We start from the raw sequence: 22,137 nt of genomic DNA, 5'->3' as shown, positions 1-22,137 counted from the left end.
GAGCCTGTGTGGTCTTTGACAAGCAGCACAGCCACAGAGGACCCCCAGAAGGGAATGGTAAATCTGAATACTATGTGCCTAGAAAACTTTGGTCACAAAAAATCAGAACTGATTTGATGGCACATAATTTATTGGAGATGTTTGCCCTGGACATCTGATTGCATATAAATTCTAACTCCATCACAAACTTTCCAACAAATTTACAAAGAGCAAAACACATCACAAATGTGATTCTCAAGCATGCATGCTCATGCAATTAACTGATCCTCATTCAGGCAAGCTTTAAGAGGTGCACTGAGGGGGAGACAACTGTTTCCTATTCCAAAGGTCTTAGATTCTTGTACAATGGTACAGAGAGAATCCCAAGACTTTACTAAGCAATAAAACATACTTTAAACATACTTCAGTTTAAGCTTGAAAAACAGGTACTAAATAATTCCTCAGATTCTAGTTTCAGTGTTATATATTATTGCTCATAAAATGTGAAAATGAATATTGCTTTTAGAATGCTGGAGGCAATATTTTATCTTTCCTTTCAAGCACTTTGCTGTGCGTGTGTTTGCACGTACTCATGTGGGAATAAGTGTTTTGCAAAAGCTTAAAGAAAACACTATACACTGTGCAATCCAAAAGACAGTACATATGCTAAGGTCTAATTCTCACCTAGGTGATAAGCTTGCGTCTTTACAGCACCACTCCAGAAGGCAGGTGGGTATCTCTCAAAAAAGTAGTGTTCCTCCATACAAAAAAGACCAGCACACCATCAACTAAGCTTTCTTTTGTTCAGTGAAATCTACATCTCCGACCTGGGTCTGCCTTCCCTGTTCTTCAACTTGACTTTAAAAAAGAAGCCTGATCTGGCCATCATTTTTGGAATTTTTGAGGTGTTTTTCCCCCTGTACCACCCAGAGCTTTGTGGTGCTGATGACAAAACTAAGGGGGTCAAAAGCTAACATATGGTTGTAACTTTTTAGTGGCCAAATGAAAGTATCACTCATCCTCATTCATGAATTATATCAAGTAAATAGTCCCACCTAGACACTAGAGCAGTACAGCCCAAGACACAGAGTTAACTACTCAACTACTAAGTCTATTCAATTTGGAACAGACACTTAAAAACAAAAAATAGGATGCATCTGAACTGCAATTACAAAGCAGGCATCCCAATCAAGTCTTGAATTCCTACAATTTGATCTAATATTCAAATTGCAGCAGATTTCAGCTTTAGCAATATTCTGACACATCCGTGGTAGTTCAAGTGTAGTCCAAATATTAAGACTTGCAGTCCCTTTGCTCCCATCTCCAAATAACACATTGGTCTAAAACTGCTAGCTCTGCTCCCCAGAAGTTTTTAGGACAACTACTGGCCATTTTTGAGAGGCTAGACCTGCTTCAGGGTACCCAGTGGAGTAGAGTGGATACCCAGACCTGGGCAAAGTGCGGCCCTCCAGATGTTCTTGAACTGCAAATCCCAACATTCCTCACTGTGTGGGCTAGGCCCAACTCTCCTCACACTATTGGCTGTGTGGGCTAGGCCCAAATCTCCTCACTATTGGCTGTGTGGGCTAGGCCCAAATCTCCTCACTACTGGCTGTGTGGGCTAGGAATTATGGGAGTTGCAGTTCAGCAACATCTGGAGGGCTGCATTTTGCACACCCCTGGACTAGACACTAATGGAACTGGGGTTGTTTTCTTGGCTGTGCCACGGAAACTCACGGGGTTTGTGTGTTGGAACTGGCAAGGTCACTCCCTAAATACCTCACTTGCCTTGAAAACCATATTAGGGCCACTATAACTTAGTTCTAACTTAATGGCACATAGCAACAAGACCTGTTTCAGGCTTGAGGAGTTTCTTTTCATACTGGAAATTGAAAGAGTTTCTCAGTGTGCCAAAGTGGAAGGTGCTCTCTCTGTGTGTGGCCCCATGAGTTGAGGGGGGTAGAGGCAGCCCGCAGACCACTTGTCCACCCCTGTTCTAAAGTAAGAGAATACAAAGACATGGAGAGGCCTTGGTGGGTTTCTCGACTAATGAGAAGACACACATTACTCTCCACCCGTTCTTGCCTTCTGGAATTTATTCATATAACACTAATTAGATACTTAAAGATTAATATCTCTCCACATGGGGAAGGCAAGGTTATTGCAGGGCAGAGAAAGAACTCTGCAAGTAGTATTTATTCCACTGGCAGATATTTTACCATAAGACTCAGCAGTGGAACCTATTTTCAATGTCAGGGATCAATCTTGAAACAGATAAAATATGGAAACTGAATTATCTTTAGTATGTGCAGAGGGGTTTTCCAGGTCTCAATTTCAATCAAAATTCATGAGGCCTTAGGTGCACAACACAGAATCTGAAAGTGCAAGAATGTGAAACTGAAATTCAGTAAGTACAAAATACAGTGCTACATTGGATTGACCAGAGGCCTTCCCCTTTAAAGGGGAAGTGGGCTTATCCACGAAAGCTCACATTAAAATATAGCAGTTAGTCTTTAAATTGCCACGTTTTTGTCTTTTTTATTTCCATAAACATAGGCATCCAAAAAAATAGCCATGTGACCTATACACAGAAGTAAAGGTCTGGGTTACACAACAGCTTTTCCGGATCACAAAAATGTTACAGTTTTAGAAGAGGTACACTAATAGTAAACCCGTGTTAGTCTGTGCAAGCATATCAGGCAAAATCCAAAGAAACAAAACAAGACAAAAACATGTGGCACCTTAAAAACTATTATGTTTTACAATGTTTACAAAATGTTACAAATAACAAAACAAGCTTTTGGGTTCTTCAGAACTCTTCACCAGGTAAAGATATTACAAAACCTGGGATTGAAGCACAAAGCCTAAACACTGGGCCAGCAGGGATTCTCACTGGGTTGTGCAGTCAGGGTGCCAGGAGAAGAAACGGAGCTTCAGATCCCACACACGACAGAGTTCACAAAGGTATCAACCTGCAGTCGATCAGTGAGAAGGGGAGCCTGAAAATTGATACCTTTGTCTCATGCAGCATTTACAATTCCATTTTGTGTCTCAGGCATTTTTGACTGTATGAACCTCGGGCCTAATTTCTGAACCTTCTGTTTGAACCCCAAGTTTTATACCATTTTTGGGTGATTAAGAGTTCCGGAGAACTCAAAAGCTCCCTTCCCCTGGAGCTTTATGGACAGGATCCAAAGGCAAGGGTGGGCAATACAGTGGTGCCTTGCTTAACGACAACAATCCGTTCCAGGAAAATCACCGTTAAGCAAAAACATCGTAAAACGAAATTTAAAACCCCTTTGAAACGCATTGAAACCTGTTCAATGCGTTCCAATGGGGTAAAAACTCACCATCCAGCGAAGATCCTCCATACGGCGGCCATTTTCGCTGCCTGTATAGCGAGGAATCAATCCCTAAACAGAGCGGGGAGCCATTTTAAGCACCCGGCAGCCATTTTGAAACCCCGCCGATCAGCCGTTTTGATTGTCGTAATGCGAAGAATCGGTTCCCGAAGCAGGGAACCGATCTTCGCAAAGCGAAAAACCTCATTTAGACCATAGTTTTGCGATCGCAAAAAGATAGTTGTACAGCAATTTCGTCGTAATGTGGGGCAATCGTTAAAGTGAGGCACCACTGTACCTTTATTAGACCTTTGAAATCTGGGAAACAAAAGTTTCTCTTACATTCTTCTCTTATATTACAGAACTTCACATCTATTTCACAATGGCCTTTCCTTCTGCTTTAATAAGATTTTGTAGCCTTTTTCTTTCACTAGAGTGTCACTGCCTTGAACCCAATGGAATCTCTTCTGGGCCAACATGTTCCTCATTTATAGCAAATACAAAGAGGGCTGCAAATTCAGTTTGGAGGTGGCAGTTTCTCCTCCTCTGATGATGCAGACTAGAACTACAGATGGGCACGAACTGCTGGTTTGGTGGTTTGGCATGTACCGTTTACTGGCAGTTCAGCGCCCTGCCCCCTTCGGTGGGTGTTCACTCAAAGGCAGTGTCCCGACTTCCATGCCAAGCTTCCTCTGGGTTCTGCCTCTGAGTGGGTGCCCACCAGAGAGGGCAGGACGCTGAACCGCAGATCAGCTGTGAGGCCAGGAAATGAACTATGCCAAACCAGCGGTTTGTGCCCATCTCTTATTAGAACCATCCCCTCCAAATATCTCTCGTATTAGAGATTTAACAGAGAGCTGAGGGGAAGAAAGACCTCTCTTCTGAGAGATCTACTTACTTCATCTGATCAACAAAATGAGGTACTGGAAGATTCCAACCCACACGCATTCTGGGATGACTGCTCATAATGTTGGCAGATGTTTCCAACATTATGCCCTTTAAAATAGAATGAGCAGGTCTCACAGTGCTGAAGCCAGCAATTCACACTTGCTCAGTTCATCTTGCAGTGCCCTTCCTCATAATTGTATTTTTTTTCATTAAAAACAGCTACTTGCTTTATAAGATAGACACTTGAGAAAAGCAATGAAGCAAAACCACCACCATCAGCAATTTTTGCTGCATTTCTGCAGAATGCACATAACTGCTCCAAATGACACTTCTAAAAGGATGAAGAGCAACCACGGATAAAGACTGTTCATACATGTGGTATTATGATACACCCTTAGCAGTCTTGCATAAAGAGTTATTAAGCAGAAAATATGACAGCCTACAACATTCTAATATCTTTTGCATGGGACACTTGGCTCTTTATTCGTTAAATAGTCAAATCATTTTAAGCTGCAGCCTAGACTTATGACACTGACTACAGGAGTAGCCATGGAGCCTGAAGTTATCTGAGAAAATTAGGCTGATCCGAAAACAGGAAGGTTCCAACTTCAAGACAAATTATTTGATCAATGATGTCTCAAAAATAAATTTAATTTGTAAGCAAATACAGAAACTGTAAGATCACTTAAGGGGTCACAGTGTGTAGTCCGTATGTGCAGGAACCAATTTATGCAGCATGATGGCTGCTTCAGTTTATATGATAAACCAGTTGACAGCACTAAGATCTTTACTACTGCATGCAAGGCTAGTCCAGGCTAAAAAAGTAAATGCTGTACACATAAAATTTTGCATCATGAAGAAGAGAGGATTATGCAACATACATGAATAATCTATCCTATGAAAATCTGCACTGTCTATTATTTTGCAGAATTTGTTCTGGTTTTCAAAGTCAGAAAGAAAACCTGAGCTTTGCCTTAAGTATGTAGTGTTGTTTATGTCTCCTTCCGTTTATGGAGTTCAACAGAAAACATGCACATATTTTCAAGCCCTTATCTGCAACCATAAGGGCTGAAATCCCTTTAAATGTTGTACTCTCTTGCACACAAACCTTAAACAACTGAGATCTTGGAAAGGATAAGCGTTTCTTCAGCTTATGTGATGAAATTATATATGAACTGGTAGGAAGCAGACAGGGACACTGAGATGGTTCCTGTGTAATGGTAAACCCCGTACCAGCACTACATGGATGAACCTGAACAAAGATGCCTCTCAAAAGGACTTCAGCCAAGTTTAATGTCACTTATTACAAAAGCTGGCTTGTCTTTATGCATGAGCCAGTAATTTGTGAGTTAAAAGAGAGTTTGCCCAGTTTCTTGCACAAGACAATTTTAATTAATGGATGTTGTAGTTAGCTTGTTTAACAAACTGGAATCTTCTATAAACCAGTGGTGGATATGACCCCCAGCCCTTCTCTATCCCTCTTATTTTCCAGAAAACTAGGGGAAGTAAATCACAGGAAAGGAAATTCAGGTTTTAAATACATTACAAGGTCTTTCTGGTCTGCTTAATAACTCTAAATACCTGTTATCCAAAATGAGAAATAGATTTCTAGCTACTTCCAATTTCATTTTTTTTGCAATTTTCAACAAATCAGGTCCCTGGGTCTGCCAACATTGGCCAGCCAGCACTGTTTTAAGCCACAGTCTCTGGTTCGTGTACAAAAAACTAGCTTTTGTGGAATCCAAAGTCAATTCCTCTAAAGTTCTTTTCCCAGGAATGCAGGAGGATCAATTCACAAGCCCAAGACTTTGCTCATCCATTTCATGTTAATTATTCCATTATGGCCTTCTGCTGGCAGAACACTTCTTGCAAAATTTATGCAAAGTTTTTAATGATCCTTCCTCTGACATATTCCATCCTCTCAAAGACTATGTGAGGGAGATGGAATTAAGACATTGTGACTGGCTGACAGTCATTTAACAAGCTAAGTAATTGAGCAGAAACTGGAACCTGGATCTTGCTGATCTTAAGCTAACATTATGTCTTATAAAATGAGGATTATAGCCCTGAACTGAACAAGGGAAATTCTTGATTTTTGGGACTGAAGTCAAAGGAGAACACAATGGCCAAAATCCTACTGGTGCTTGCAGAAGATCTGCTTAATCTGTTGCAGCTACTTACAACTAACTGATCAGATTCTGGGGTCTGTCTTGGTTGCATGCCCAGTCATGCCCCTGACTGTGCAACCAAGGTATGCCCAATGATCTTGCCAATTAGCCATAGCATGTTTCACAAACCTTATGTTAACAGCAACAAGATTCTAGCCAGTGTGTCTGGAAGGGGAGATGATGGCGGCGGTGGCGGCAGACGGACCTGGACAGGAATTCTGTTAAAGACCTATTCACAACCGCACACTAATAAGGACTAGCAACTAGTAACTATGCCCTTCTGCATGTCCTCCTTGTGAAGGGAATACAATAAGACTATAAGCAGAATTAGGTTGCACCTTACCACATGTAGACTGGAGAGTCCCCCCTTTAATGAGTAAGACATGTTTTCATGCACAGATGTTTTTATCAGGAGTATAATATCTGCTCTGTCCTCTTCCACTATATTTTGCTCCATACTATGGTTTCATTACTGTACTGTTATAAGCTTCCCTGAATGGGGGATACGCATTAGAAAATTGGAACAGAAATTCTCTTGTCTAGTTCTTAAGGAGCTTGGAAGGCCTGGGTTTCAAATAATCATGTGCTTTTCTCATCTGAGATATGTTTATATCATTAACAGTTGAAGGAAATGCAGTGAATGGGATGCCCAGGATGTAAATTCTTAACTGGAAAGGGAAGCTAAGGTTATCAGGAGATTAGGGTTATTTTAAAAATCTGAAATATAGCTTGTCCAAATGAATTTTTAAACTGCAATTCAGGAAGCAACATGTACGCTGCTGAATAGTACAGGGATCTGAGGACATGCTTCCCCCTTTGTACTATTTGGGGTTTTTTTGTCGTATTGTTCAACTTAGTAATGTTTTTTTTTGTGTGATACTACAAGTTCAGCCCTGTTTTCAACTAAGAACGGCATTAATTTTTCTCCTGGCATCTAAACTATAAGTCCCTTCATACTGCTTTCTATTCTGGTACATGTAGCTCTTTACCAAATCAGTATCAATAGTGAATGTAAACAATATGTAATTTCCTATTTGACTTTTGCAGTATTACAAGACTTTAACAATAGATAAGAAGTTTCTGTAAAGATTCTGGGTGGAAAAGAACTAACAAAGTCACAATAATTGCATTAAGCCACCTAAAGCTTAGTTATAGAAAATGATGCATCAGCCAACCAATGAAATGGATAATGCACAGCTCAACAACACTGGGGCAGATCTCCGAGATTTATTTTTCAATTGGTCTTATTAAATGGTTTCTTTATCTGACTATCTGTACATGGTAAGATTTACAACTTTTCTAAAACTACAGCTGGGGCATGTGGAAACAATTGGTAATTTTTATTTGCCTGTGGTATTCAGAGAGAAAGAGAAAGCTGTACCATGACTGAGCATCACCAGAGGGAAAGATTAGTAAACCACTTCTGAATAGGTTCAGCCTAGAAAAACCTTTTAATGGTTGCCTTAAATGGGAGACAACTTGGTAGTGTATATAAATTACTGTAGAATTCAAGGTTCCCTCTAAGGTGCATACCCACATGCACACCCATGACTCCATCTCTCTCCGTGCAGCTTTCCTCCTCCATGCAGCGTTTCTTTCCATCCTTTTTTGGTTCAGGTCATGACAGAACCCCATGTGTGCACGCAGAGGTGAAGTTTTATTTAATTTATCCATGAAAACTGCAATCCTACACCTGGTAGTTCACGATTCATTTCAATTTTACCATGACACAGTCATGCATGCTTTTCAAAAAGGCATGACTAAATCAAAAGGACCTACTTTGAAGCAGGTGCAATACAGAACGAAGCAGTGATATGTTGGCCAGTGTATTCTATTAAATTCTATTCCCAGTGTATTCTATTAAATACTGAAAAGCAGCATCTGATGCTTATACAGTGGTGCCTCGCTTAATGATTGCCCCGCATTACGAGGAAATTGCTGTACGACAATCTTTAAACAATTGTCTAAATAGGTTTTTTTGCTTTGCGATGATCGGTTCTCTGCTTCGGGAACAGATTCTTCGCAAAACAATGTTTTTTTAAACAGCTGATTGGCGGTTTCAAAATGGCCACCGGGTGCGTAAAATGGCTCCCCGCTGTGTTTAGGGACGGATTCCTCGCTATACAGGCAGCGAAAATGGCCGCCGTATGGAGGATCTTCGCTGGACAATGAGTTTTTACCCCACTGGAATGCACTGAATGGGTTTCAATGCGTTTCAATGGGGTTTTTAATTTCGTTTTACAATGTTTTCGCTTAATGGCAATTTTCCTGGAACGGATTATCGTCGTTAAGCGAGGCACCACTGTATTCTCGTAAAGCAGCCTCCTATTGCTAAAAAGGGTTTTTTCCCCTAACAGTGAGCTCATTAACCTAGTGTAGCAAGTCTACAACCTTAGGCATGTGTACTTAAGAGTAAAGGCCTCTTAAATTCAACAGGGCTATTTCTGAGCATGGTTTGAGCTGTAAGCGTTTAGATTTGAATCCTTGTCACCTGAGAAAACCTGGTTGACAATTACTTAAAATTAAAATAATGAATGAAGGCATAATGAAAATCATGGAGGGAAACAAGTCTCATGACCATTTTCAGTGGGCTGGCATGTGGGCTATCTCTCACTGACTTGCTTCACTGACACACTGAACTACTGCAGATAAGGCCAACCAAACCAGAACATCCAATTGTGACATTCTGCATTATATTGCTCCCAATGGAGTCCATGTCCAAATGTGCATTTCAGTGCACATTCCAGATCAGAGAAGGCAGGCAATGAATTCTTATGTTACCATGCAGCAATTACCTATTGATATCAAGAGGCTCCTGTGTAATGGACATAATCTTCAATTGTTCTCAATTTGTTAAATCAATGTAATGAGATTTTTACCCCAAAACTTGCAGCTTTATTTTACACCTAACAAGAGTTTTAGTTGAGTGCTGGCAGTGGAACTATTACCCATTCCTTTTGTTGTGATAAAGCCAAGTTCATATCAAATGGATAATCTACATTGTTGAGAGTGTATGAATTGCTGCAAGTACTCTTCTTGCTGCACTCTTAGCCATCCAATCTGTTTCAGGTCCAACTGAAAGGGAATCTTACCCTTAAGTCAATCACTCTGTTGTCCAATCTTGTATCCTGGTTTACAGTAGCTCTTCCTTCCTGAACAGTTGTAAAAGAAAACACAATGAAGAAAAAAAACCAACTATAGAGAAGGGAAAATAAGATGCTTGTTCTGTTGCATAAGAAAACTTTAGAATTTCTAGCACATTCAGAGGAAACTTCACAAGCTGCCCACACCAAAGAGTTTTGGTGATGGAGGCACAGACACCTGCTAAGGGTCTAGAACAGCTTGTCTGAGTGGCTTGGCTGCAATGAGAGACGGCGGCTGTGTGGTCTCTGTATCATGTTGCCTTCACTAAGAGCATTTCTGAACAGAATTTCCTGTGCTTCTGGTTTGATGCTTAAGTATTGTAATAAAGTACAAAGTTTAAAAAAAGTGGCAGCACAGACTGAATCTATCATCATCCTTGTTTAGAAATGGAGTCAGGACAGGCAAAACTCTTTGCAGCCTACATGATTAGGATCTCATAATATATGCAAACACACTGGTATTTGTTCTGAGAGCAATGGCAAAACTATCTGCATAGACCAGTGATGGGAACATGTAGCCCTCTGAATATTGCTGGGCTGCAAATTCCATTAATCTATTAATGGTAAAGGATGATGAAATCACTGTCCAGCAATACCTAAAGGGCACATTTCCATCCCTAGTTTATATTCTCCCCTTCTTCCCCCAATCTTTTAGAATGTTTCTGGCCAGTATTTCTGCCATTCTCCACTTTAAAAAACAGGAAGCTAAATCCAGCAGCTGAAATCAGCACATCTCATATAATTGATGTGGTAATCAAGTTACGCTCGGGAAGAATCCACTCTTAGGAAACAGAAATTTGGAACCTTGGACATTAAATTTTCATAAAGCACTTATAACATTTAAGGTATCCTCTCCTTTTGGCAAGCCAATTAATCTTCACAGATTAACAATGAATACAGATTACCTTTAAAGTCCTACATGCCTTGGGATCCATATACTTTACTGGACTGCCTCTACCCATATGAGCCCCCATGACAACTAAGGTAATCTGGAACTGTCCTTCTGAAGCTGTCAACCATTAAAGCAGTGCGGTCTGAGTTTATTCAAAAAAAAAAATCCTGTGTTGTTGCCCCCCATGCTCTGGAATTATCTTCCCGAGTCCCTGTAATGTATAATATCCGTGTGGAGATTCAGGAATGGATGTAAAGCAGAGTTGGTTTGGTGGGCCTTGAGAAGCTAGGAACTGCTATTCCACCACTTACGTGGCACACATGTTTACTTGTTAATGCGTAAGATGGGTTTATTGTACTTTATCATTTATATGGAGTATTTTATTGTTATATGTTTTGTTTTTGTGTTGTGTGCCATCCAGAGTCTCTTCAGAGAGAAGAATGGCATATAAATGAAAGTAATAACAAGGAAAATAAAAAAATGTTATCTGAACTCTATTCAGGTCTTTTCCTCTCATAAAGGAACTGATTATAGTTGTCAAATCACACAAAATCCCCTTATGAACAAAAGACAAGCAACCACACTTCTTTTAACTATCACTGCATAAAATCTTGGAATCCCAGTTATTACTTTAAGTAGCCCTCCATATGTTTGCTAGCACTAGTAAAAATTTACTTTCTGCAACTGTGCACTGAATAGCATGGACAAGACAACATGTAATGGAGACCTGAGTAAGAATTAAATAATAAAACTGTAAACAGTTTTACAGTAAATAGCTAGTATTAAAAGTTTCTGCATAACCATTTACTTCAACTCTCTCTCTCATGTCAAAAACAATGTTTCACCTCTTCTCCTTCCACTTCTGGTCGAATAGCATCATCCAGCTGCAATGGCAGTCGAGGTTCAGCCAGACTAATCACATATATCTGAAAGCAGCACATTAGAAGGGAAGAAAAGCATAAATGTACTATAGAAACTGCAGTGTGATTTACAGATACATATTTTTGGCCAAAATGTGAAACAAGGTTTGCATAATCGTTTACTGGAAGAATAGAGACTAAGTAAGAGAAAAGCAGGGAAACACATTTCTGTGTCTTTATTTTCATGGCAATAACAGAAACATTTAACGTAAAAGCTGCCTATTTGAAAGTCACATTCTCTAAACTGTATCATGGGAAGATATTATTTCATAGCACACCATAAGGACTTAAGTACCGGTCCTGAAATAACTGCCCTTTCTGAACATTCAAATTCTGATCCCAATAACATTGCTGCAACCATTTCATTATCTACAAATACACTGTCAGAAGTCAAATGTAATAACAGTGGTAAAGAGGCATGTGCTATCACGGAAAGGTATTAAACCACTAGCACTTAGAAAAAGATAATATACAAACATGAACTAAAATACTGTACTAAAAGCATTAAGTTAATAAAGTAAGATAGAGGAGGAAAACAGACAGAGAAAGCACAAGTGTGTTTGCTTCCCAGACTCTAAAACTGTTAGAACCAAGTGTACTGTGAGGCTATACATAGGAAGCCAGTCTTTAGTAGGCTGTGGTATCCATCTATTTTCTGGGGGAAGTGTGAACAAAGAAAAGTATGTAGATCTGTCTGCATATTTTGCTGTGGACAGAAACAGATTTCAACTACAATCTAAAATGAAACATTTCAAGAACAGCTGGAAACAAATCTCTCTTATATGCAAATAAAATAGGTCCATGTTACCTTAGCTTCTATTTCAATTAAATTTGCTACATAAATCAATTTATGCTTGTTACATGCTGTTATAAAGGTAAAGGTAAGTGCTCACCAAAGAGGGCTGCACTTAAGTGAAGTACCCATGCAAATCCTGACATTAACATGAAACAATGATCAATGTGTGCTGGAATTTGCTCACAAAGTATTACCCTTTGAATGTGCAGTTCAACATCTTGCTGAGTGCAGCCTGCAATTTTATGTGGCACTTTCCTTACAACACCTTCAATGTCAACAATACTCTCCTTGTTGATGCTGTAAATGAAAAAAAAATTAGTCTCAGTTTGATAATTGCATCACAGTGGAGAATCTTGATTTGTGTTTTAGGTGGCCATGATGATAACCATAAAATTGAACTTTTCAAAATCTAAAGTTGCACCACCACAATAGAAGAGAGCTCTTTAGGTAAATAGAATAACTGCTTGGCAAAATTCTTTCTCATCTGAGGTAAACTACCAACAGCATTGAAGGCTAAAAATAAGAGGGAAATAAAAAGGTATCTTCAACATTTTAGATTCCATCATTACACCATCTGTCTGGGACAAATTAGTAGTCTATTTGCAAATGAGCAAGACAACCATTCTATCAGAAAGTAAAATGCATTTTTTTACAATGTGCTCTTTAAGGTAAGGTGCAGAGACAGATAGAACAACAAAGTGAACTTTAAGTACTATCTCTTCATTTTACCTGCAGTTCAAGCATAAAAAGCAATAATGAAAAATGCTTGGATGTATTTTCTTAGAATAATAACTGATCCTATAATTATCGTCAGGGTGGGTGCAGAAGGCATTCTTTATTTAAAAAGGTCAGGACCACTATTTTTAAAAATGATCTAAGGAAAATGTTACCACTGTGTTGAAATCTGATAGCAATCACAGCATCTCACAGACCAACTCCTTATCATATTGTTCAGACCATTACATTTCTATAGACCTTTCTAATGTAAAAGAGCATTTTACAATTCTGTCCATCAACAGGTACTGGCTGAAGACCAAGAGAGAGTGTTCATCAATTTACTTTATGAACTTCATAGTTATGCAAAGATCTGACCCCATGCTGCCATGCCCCAAACCTCAACTATCCACAGCCATGTGTGTTGTGCTTCTGAACTACTGTATGAGCTTCCACATATGTTGATTTGGAACCAGATTCTGTAAAGATGGACAATACACCTGGATGTCCCCCAAAGTCTCCACTGAGTCAGAGGATTTGGAGAAACTGGGCAGAGATGCTGCAGAATTAAGGCAAATTTTGCTGAGAAAAAAACACACAAAAATACTGTACAATTTAATGAATGTCAGGTGTAGGTTATACTGGTTACTATCTGTGCCCACCTTTTGAATGGCAAGCCTATCATTGGAAATTGTACTCCAGGAAAGTATCTGTGCTCAAGTGGTTTATAATAATGGTGCCTGGATTAAAAAAAAAAATTAAAAATTCAACAACGTTCTAAAATTAACATATGGCATAAAGAGGACATCAGGACATCAGTGGTCAAAGGACCTTGGAAAGAGCAAAGTATTTTGCTCTGCTTGTTTGCAATGCCTATTTGGTAAATTACTTCTCTTTCTAAATGCCGTCAAGGACCAGTCAATTTGGAAAGGGCTCTTCAGCACAGTTGTCCTTGTACAATCTTGACAGGATTTGAGTCTCACACAATGAGACATGCAAGACTCAAAATGGGTATTAGGTCAATACCAGCCAAGTGGAAGACACTACAACGCCTGTGCTGTAAGATGCATATATTCTTTTCTTATATGAAAAAAAAACAACCTCCATCCTAATGGAAAAAAATATGAAACTATTTGGCAGCTGATTGGCAGTTTCAAAATGGCCGCCGGGTAAACAAAATGGCCGCCCACTGTTTTCTGGGATGCATTCCTCGCTGCACAGGCAGCGAAAATGGCCGCGCTATGGAGGATCTTCGTTGGACGGTGAGTTTCAAGGCCCTGTGTGTGTGTTTAGTCGTGTCCGACTCTTCGTGACCCCATGGACCAGAGCACGCCAGGCCCTCCTGTCTTCTACTGCCTCCCGGAGTTGTGTCAGGTTCATGTTGGTTGCTTCGCAGACACTGTCCAGCCATCTCATCCTCGGTCGTCCCCTTCTCCTCTTGCCATCACACCTTCCTAACATCAAGGTTTTTTCCAAGGACTCTTTTCTTCTCATGAGATGGCCAAAGTACTGGAGCCTCAGCTTCAGGATCTGTCCTTCAAGTGAGCATTCAGGGTTGATTTCCTTTAGAACTGATAGGTTTGTTCTCCTTGCAGTCCAGGGGATTCTCAAGAGCCTCCTCCAGCACCACAATTCAAAGGCATCAATTCTTCGGCGGTCTGCTTTCTTTATGGTCCAGCTCTCACTTCCATACATCACGACAGGAAAAACCATAGCTTTGACTATTCAGACTTTTGTTGGCAAGGTGATGTCTCTGCTTTTCAAGATGCTGTCAAGATTTGTCATCGCTTTCCTCCCAAGAAGAAGGCGCCTTTTAATTTCAGGGCTGCTGTCTCCATCTGAAGTAATCATGGAGCCCAGGAAGATAAAATTTGACACTGCCTCCATATCTTCCCCTTCTATTTCCCAGGAGGTGATGGGACCAGTGGCCATGACCTTAGTTTTTTTGATGTTGAGTTTCAGACCGTTTTTTGCACTCTCCTCTTTCACTCTCATTACAAGGTTCTTTAATTCCTCCTCACTTTCTGCCATCAGAGTGGTATCATCTGCATATCGGAGGTTGTTGATATTTCTTCCGGCAATCTTAATTCCGGCTTGGGTTTCTTCCAGTCCAGCCTTCCGCATGATGTATTCTGCATATAAGTTAAATAAGCTGGGGGACAATATACAGCCTTGCCGTACTCCTTTCCCAATTTTGAACCACTCAGTTGTTCCATGACCAGTTCTAACTGTTGCTTCCTGTCCCACATATAGGTTTCTCAGGAGACAGATAAAGTGGTCAGGCACTCCCATTTCTTTAAGAACTTGCCATAGTTTGCTGTGGTCCACACAGTCAAAGGCTTTCGCATAGTCAATGAAGCAGAAGTAGATATTTTTCTGGAACTCTCTGGCTTTCTCCATAATCCAGCGCAAGTTAGCAATTTGGTCTCGAGTTCCTCTGCCTCTTCGGAATCCAGCTTGTACTTCTGGGAGTTCTCGGTCCACATACTGCTGAAGCCTACCTTGGAGGATTTTGAGCATAACCTTGCTAGCGTGCGAAATGAGTGCAATTGTACGGTAGTTGGAGCATTCTTTGGCACTGCCTTTCTTTGGGATTGGGATGTAGACTGATCTTTTCCAATCCTCTGGCCACTGTTGAGTTTTCCAAACTTGCTGGCATATTGAATGTAGCACCTTAACAGCATCATCTTTCAAGATTTTAAATAGTTCAACTGGAATGCCATCCCCTCCACTGGCCTTGTTGTTAGCCAGGCTTTCTAAGGCCCACTTGACTTCGCTCTCCAGGATGTCTGGCTCAAGGTCAGCAACTACATTGTCTGGGTTGTCCAGGATATCCAAATCTTTCTGATATAATTCCTCTGTGTATTCTTGCCACCTCTTCTTGACGTCTTCTGCTTCTGTTAGGTCCCTCCCATTTTTGTCTTTTATCATGTTCATCTTTGCGCAAAATGTTCCTCTAATATGTCCAATTTTCCTGAACAGATCTCTGGTCTTTCCTTTTCTGTTATCTTCCTCTATTTCTTTGCATTGTTCATTTAAGAAGGCCCTCTTGTCTCTCCTCACTATTCTTTGGAAGTCTGAGTTCAAGTTTCTGTAACTTTCCCTATCTCTCTTGCATTTTGCTTCCCTTCTCCTCTCTGCTATTTCTAAGGCCTCGTTGGACAGCCACTTTGCTTTCTTGCATTTCCTTTTCTTTGGGATGGTTTTCGTTGCTGCCTCCTGGACAATGTTACGAGCCTCTATCCAAAGTTCTTCAGGCACTCTGTCCACCAAATCTAGTTCCTTAAATCTGTTCTTTACTTCCACTGTGTATTCATAAGGGATTTGGTTTAGATTATACCTGAGTGGCCCAGTGATTTTTCCTAATCTCTTCAGTCTAAGCTTGAATTTTGCTATGAGAAGCTGATGATCAGAACCGCAGTCAGCTCCAGGTCTTGTTTTTGCTGACTGTATAGAGCTTCTCCATCTTTGGCTGCAGAGAATATAATCAATCTGATTTCGATATTGCCCATCTGGTGATTTCCATGTATAAAGTCGCCTCTTGTGTTGTTGGAAAAGAGTGTTTGTGATGACCAGCTTATTCTCTTGACAAAACTCTATTAGCCTTTGTCCTGCTTCGTTCTGAACTCCAAGGCCAAACTTCCCTGTTGTTCCTTTTATCTCTTGGCTCCCTACTTTAGCATTCCAGTCCCCTAGAATGAGAAGAACCAAGGCCCTAGGAATGCATTAATCGGGTTTTAATGCGTTTCTACGGGCTTTTTAAAATTGCATTACGACGTTTTCATTTTACAGCGATTTTGCTGCAACGAATTAACGTCGTAATGCGAAGCACCACTGTACAATAAAAGAAGTTGCTTTACCCAATAACAATGAAATGTTTCTTACATTAAACAATGGAATGTGTTCAGGAGATATTCTAAGAACAGACTCAGAACATGCTACCTGAAGGATTCTGGGAACGACAGTTGAAACAAAACAAAACAAATTTTAAAAATCTGGGCTTTCAAGACAATTGAACCAAACAAAGAACCATCATGAGATTCAAAGAAAGCATTCCTGCTTTGTAAATCTATCACAAATTGGTACATCATGAACTTTCAGGTAAAAATAAAATAAGGCAGAAAAAGACAAATCCTGGCCAAGAACCAAAGTGGACTAAAGAACCAGGTGGACTAAAACAAGATCACAACTGTTGCCACCATCATTACAATAACAAGAAAAATAATAAAAATTTTCTCTGATTTCAAAGAGAAAATTAGGAATCACCCTGTTTGTATCACAGAAAGAGAAAGAGACAGAGAGAGATTCAGGGATGGTCCAATTGCCCACAAAGCATTTTAAGAGAAAAGGAAAAAAGAAGATACAAACAAAGAATCAGAAATTTCACTGACTAGAACTCACTTCTGAATAGACATATGTTACAATCTTGTCTGCAGCGACAGCATCAGTGACCCCCACCCCCCCAAACAGATAAGACTTTCACTAGCATAGAAACACCACATTGTGCTCTTCCTACCACAGAAAAAACATCCTAGACAATTATGCCATTCTTATAGGAAACAGTAATACAGTGGTGCCTCGCTTAACGATGTTAATTGGTTCCAAAAAATCCATTGCTATGGGAAAACATCGTTAAGCGAAACACCATTTCCAATAGGAATGCATTGAAAACCGGTTAATCCGTTCCAATGGGAACGGATTACCGTCCTTAAGCGAAAATCCCCATAGGAAACATCACTAAGTGAAACAATGTTTCCCCCAACGGAAAGCCATTCAAAAGCATTGCAGCCGGCTGCAATGCTTTTGAATGGCTTTCTGATCTCCGTTTTCGCTCATTTTTAAGTGTCTTAAAATGTTTGAAACCTGTTTTAAATGCTTGGAATCGGTAGCCCCCCTTGTGAAACATGTGCAAACTTAATTTGGCTCTGTTCTGAGTCTTCGTTAATTTTTGGTGATTTTTTCTTTTTCCCCTTTAAATCCATTGAACTGTCCATTCAATGCATTTAAAGGGGGAAAACAAAAAATCACCAAAAATTAACGAAGACTCAGAACAGAGCCAAATTAAGTTTGCACATGTTTCACAAGGGGGACTACCGATTCCAAACATTTAAAACAGGTTTCAAACATTTTAAGACACTTTAAAATGAGCGAAAACAGAGATCGTTAAGTGAAAATCCCCCATAGAGAACATCGTTAAACGATGCGGAAAATTCCTCCAAGAAACTCATCGTTAAGTGAATTCTTCGTTAAACGAAGCAATCGCTAAGTGAGGCACCACTGTACTGTAACACTCAGTGACCATGATTTTATGTCTATTTATGTTAGAAATCCCAGTCAGATAAAAGCCACATTATACAATCTTACTCTTCAGCCATGCTACTATGCATAGCCCATTTGCTCCTCCCAGCCTAGAAGCAAGAAAACAAACCATGGAAAAAACAACTTCATGTGATGCCCAGGACAATTATGGGATTACAGGTAAAATCAAGCTGAGATAATAAACCATCTTTAAACCAAAGATTGTTATTAATTTACAAATCCTGGATTATTTATTCATATTTGTTCCACCTACTGTGGGGAATGAAAGAATCCTGTCTCTGCAGTTCCACTCATCAGCAGGACCAGTAACCCTCATTAGTGCATATGCACCAACACTGTCATCCACTACAGAAGTGAAAGACAAATTCTATGACGATCTGGCAGCTACTATCAAAAAAGTCCCTGAAAGAGAGGCACTGTTCATTCTTGGAGACTTTAATGCTAGAGTTGGTGCTGATCACAATTATTGGCCCACTTGTCTAGGTCGTTTTGGCACTGGAAAGATGAACGAAAATGGTCAACGCTTACTGAAGTTTTGCTGTTATTATGGTCTTTTTGTCAGCAACACATTCTTTAATATGAAGCTGCAACACAGAGTTTCCTGGAGACATCCAAGATCCAAGCATTGGCATCAGCTTGATTTGATCCTCACTAGACATTCTAGCCTTCCTAGTGTTATGATCACACACAGCTACCAGAGTGCTGATTGCGATACTGATCACTCCCTGGTGTGTAGTAAAGTAACACTGCGAACAAAGAAATTGCATCACACGAAAAAGGAAGGAAGACCACGTATTGACATCAGCAAGACTCATGATCAAAGAAAAGTGAAGGAATCTGCCCAAGCACTTAAGGAAACCCTTCCAGGTCCGGCTAATATAAATGCACCTGAATGATGGGAACAACTCAAGACCGCTGTGTATAACACCGCTTTGTCCACCTTTGGCAAGAAGACCAAAAAGATGGCTGACTGGTTTGAATCCCATTCAGAGAAGTTAATGCCAGCCATCGAGGATAAGAGAAGAGCTCTAACAGCATACAAAACCTGTCCTAGCGAGTACAACCTGTAAGCTCTTCGAGCCACTTGTAGCCAAGTCCAACAGGCTGCCAGGAGATGCTCCAATGACTATTGGCTTCAGCTCTGCTCTCAGATACAGATAGCAGCGGACACAGGTAACATCAAAGGAATGTATGATGGTATCAAGCAGGCCTTAGGTCCATTACAGAAGAAATCTGCTCCCTTGAAGTCTGCTACAGGTGTGATCATCCAGGACCGAGCACAGCAGATGGAACGCTGGGTGCAGCACTACTCCGAGCTATATTCCAGAGAGAATGCAGTAACCGAAGAAGCATTAAATAACATTGAGTGCCTGCCTGTCTTGGAAGAGCTGGACAGCGAACCAACCTTAGCAGAAATAAAAGCGGCCTTGGATTCCCTCGCCTCCGGCAAGGCACCTGGAAGGGACAACATCCCTGTTGAAGTGCTGAAATGCGGTAAGGAGATCATCACCACCGAACTGTATGAAATCTTTTGTCTCTGCTGGAGTACCACAGGACATGAAGGATGCAAACATCGTCACATTGTACAAGAAGGAGACAGGGACGACTGCAATAACTACCGTGGCATCTCTCTTCTTAGCGTTGTAGGGAAGCTGCTTACCCGTGTGGTGCTGAAGAGACTCCAGGTGCTTGCAGACAGAGTCTATCCAGAATCACAGTGTGGATTTCAAGCGAATAGGTCCACTGCTGACATGGTATTCTCCCTCCGACAGTTGCAGGAGAAATGCAGGGAACAACAACAGCCACTCTTAGTGGCCTTCATAGACCTTACAAAAGCATTTGACTTGGTTAGCAGGGATGGCCTTTTTAAAATACTTCCCAAGATTGGATGTCCACCTCGTCTCCTTGACATCATCAGATCCTTCCATGAGGGAATGAAAGGCACTGTAGGTTTTGACGGCTCAACATCAGATCCCATCAGTAGTCCTAGAAGCGGAGTGAAACAGGGCTGTGTCCTCGCACCAACCCTTTTTGGAATCTTTTTTGCTGTCATGCTGAGGCATGCCTTTGGAACTGCAACAGAAGGTGTCTATCTCCGGACTAGATCAGATGGAAATCTCTTTAATCTCTCCAGATTGAGAGCAAAGACCAAAGTCCAACTGAAATGCATGCGGTTCTTCCTCTTTGCAGATGATGCAGCCATTGTTGGCCACTCTGCTGAAGACCTCCAACAACTCATGAATCGTTTCAGCAAGGCCTGCCAAGACTTTGGACTAACAATCAGCCTGAAGAAAACACAAGTCGTGGGCCAGGATGTGGACTCACCTCCTTCTATTATCATCTCCACACAAGAATTGGAAGTTGTTCATGACTTTGTGTACCTTGGCTCAACCATCTCTGACACCCTCACCATGGATGTTGAGCTGGATAAACGCATTGGCAAAGCAGCTACCATGTTCTCTAGACTCACAAAGAGAGTATGGCTCAGTAAGAAGCTGACGACACATACCAAGATCCAGATCTATACAGCCTGTGTCCTGAGCACACTCCTGTACTGCAGTGAGTCCTGGACCCTTTGTGCACGGCAGGAGAGGAAGCTGAACACCTTCCATATGCGTTGCCTCCGACGCATTTTTGGCATCACCTGGCAGGACAAAGTTCAAAACAGAGTAGTCCTAGAATGAGCTGGAATAATCAGCATGTATACATTACTGAAACAGCAACGTCTACGTTGGCTTGGGCACGTCGTGAGAATGGCTGATGGTCGGATTCCAAAGGATCTCCTGTATGGAGAATTAGTGCAGGGAAATCGCCCCAGAGGGAGACCACAGCTGCAATACAAGGATATCTGCAAGCGGGATCTGAAGGTCTTAGGAATAGATCTCAACAGATGGGAAACCCTGACATCTGACCATTCAGCCTGGAGGCAGGCAGTGCATCACGGCCTCTCCCAATTTGAAGAGACCCTTGTCCAGCAGGCCGAGACAAAGAGGAAGTCAAAAGGAGCAAAAGCAGCGAGCTAGACAAGGGACAGATTGGATGTGTCTTCAGTGTGGAAGAGATTGTCACTCTCGAATTGGCCTCTTCAGCCACACTAGATGCTGTTCCAAGTCCTCCATACAGAGCACGTCACCATAGTCTTTCGAGACTGAAGGATGCCTAACTGTACATATAAAAACATAACCAAAATTCTGGGTTCAAATCTCACCCAAAGCTATGCATCTATGATTTATTTGCTTATCCAAATGATACAAAGAATAACTCAGGACAAAATGACTTTCATAATTTAGGCTAGGATTCCAGGCTTCTATGATGTGCAAATATAGCCCTTAACCTAAATGAGATAACTCCTATTTCCACTATAAAAAGTTAGCATCTTTCAAACCAGTAGCATTTAGTTTTTGACTTCTAAATGTTATGCTCATGTTCAGCTATCCAAGTACAGTGCTGCCCCGCTTGACGATTACATTGTTAGACGAGGAAATCGGTTAACGATGAAGTTTTTGCGATCGCTTTTGCGATTGCAAAATGATGTTTTAAATGGGAAAAATTGCTTCACGATGATCGGTTCCCTGCTTCGGGAACCGATTTTTCGCTTTACGACGATCAGAAAACAGCTGATTGTCGGGTTTCAAAATGGCCGCCTGCTGTTTAAAATGGCTCCCTGCTGTACTTTGGACGCCCCATGAAGGATCTTCGCTGGACGCTGTATTTCACCCATTGGAACGTATTGAGCGGTTGTCAATGCGTTTCAATGGGCTTTTTCATTTTGCTTGACAAGGATTTCGCTTAACAGCGATTTGAACAGAATGGATTATCCTTGTCAAGCGAGGCACCACTGTATTAGTCAAGACTTTCTGTTTTAACCGCATGATTGCATTCTAGTTGCATCTGTGTAAACCTTTTCCAGTATCACTTTTTGCAAGAAACCTATAGCCCCCTCTTCACAATGAGTCACTTGTAATCAGTTTTTAATC

The 22,137-nt window shown here is 40.9% G+C and overlaps 1 protein-coding gene across 1 annotated transcript in view; it reads right to left on the bottom strand.

Moving 5' to 3' along the window:
- DARS1 (aspartyl-tRNA synthetase 1) overlaps window positions 1-22,137 on the bottom strand; it is a 65,476-nt gene that overhangs the window by 20,625 nt on the left and 22,714 nt on the right. Inside the window, exons 5-7 of the mRNA XM_020779661.3 lie at window positions 12,322-12,424; window positions 11,257-11,337; window positions 9,469-9,528 (exon numbers count right to left, since the gene is read on the bottom strand). Of these exons, the coding sequence (XP_020635320.3) occupies window positions 9,469-9,528; window positions 11,257-11,337; window positions 12,322-12,424 (244 nt within the window). The remainder of the gene's footprint in view (window positions 1-9,468; window positions 9,529-11,256; window positions 11,338-12,321; window positions 12,425-22,137) is intronic.

This window comes from Pogona vitticeps, chromosome 1 (genome assembly GCF_051106095.1).
Source record: "Pogona vitticeps strain Pit_001003342236 chromosome 1, PviZW2.1, whole genome shotgun sequence".
NCBI classification, from domain to species: domain Eukaryota; kingdom Metazoa; phylum Chordata; class Lepidosauria; order Squamata; family Agamidae; genus Pogona; species Pogona vitticeps.
This window is presented reverse-complemented; position numbering and strand designations above follow the sequence as displayed.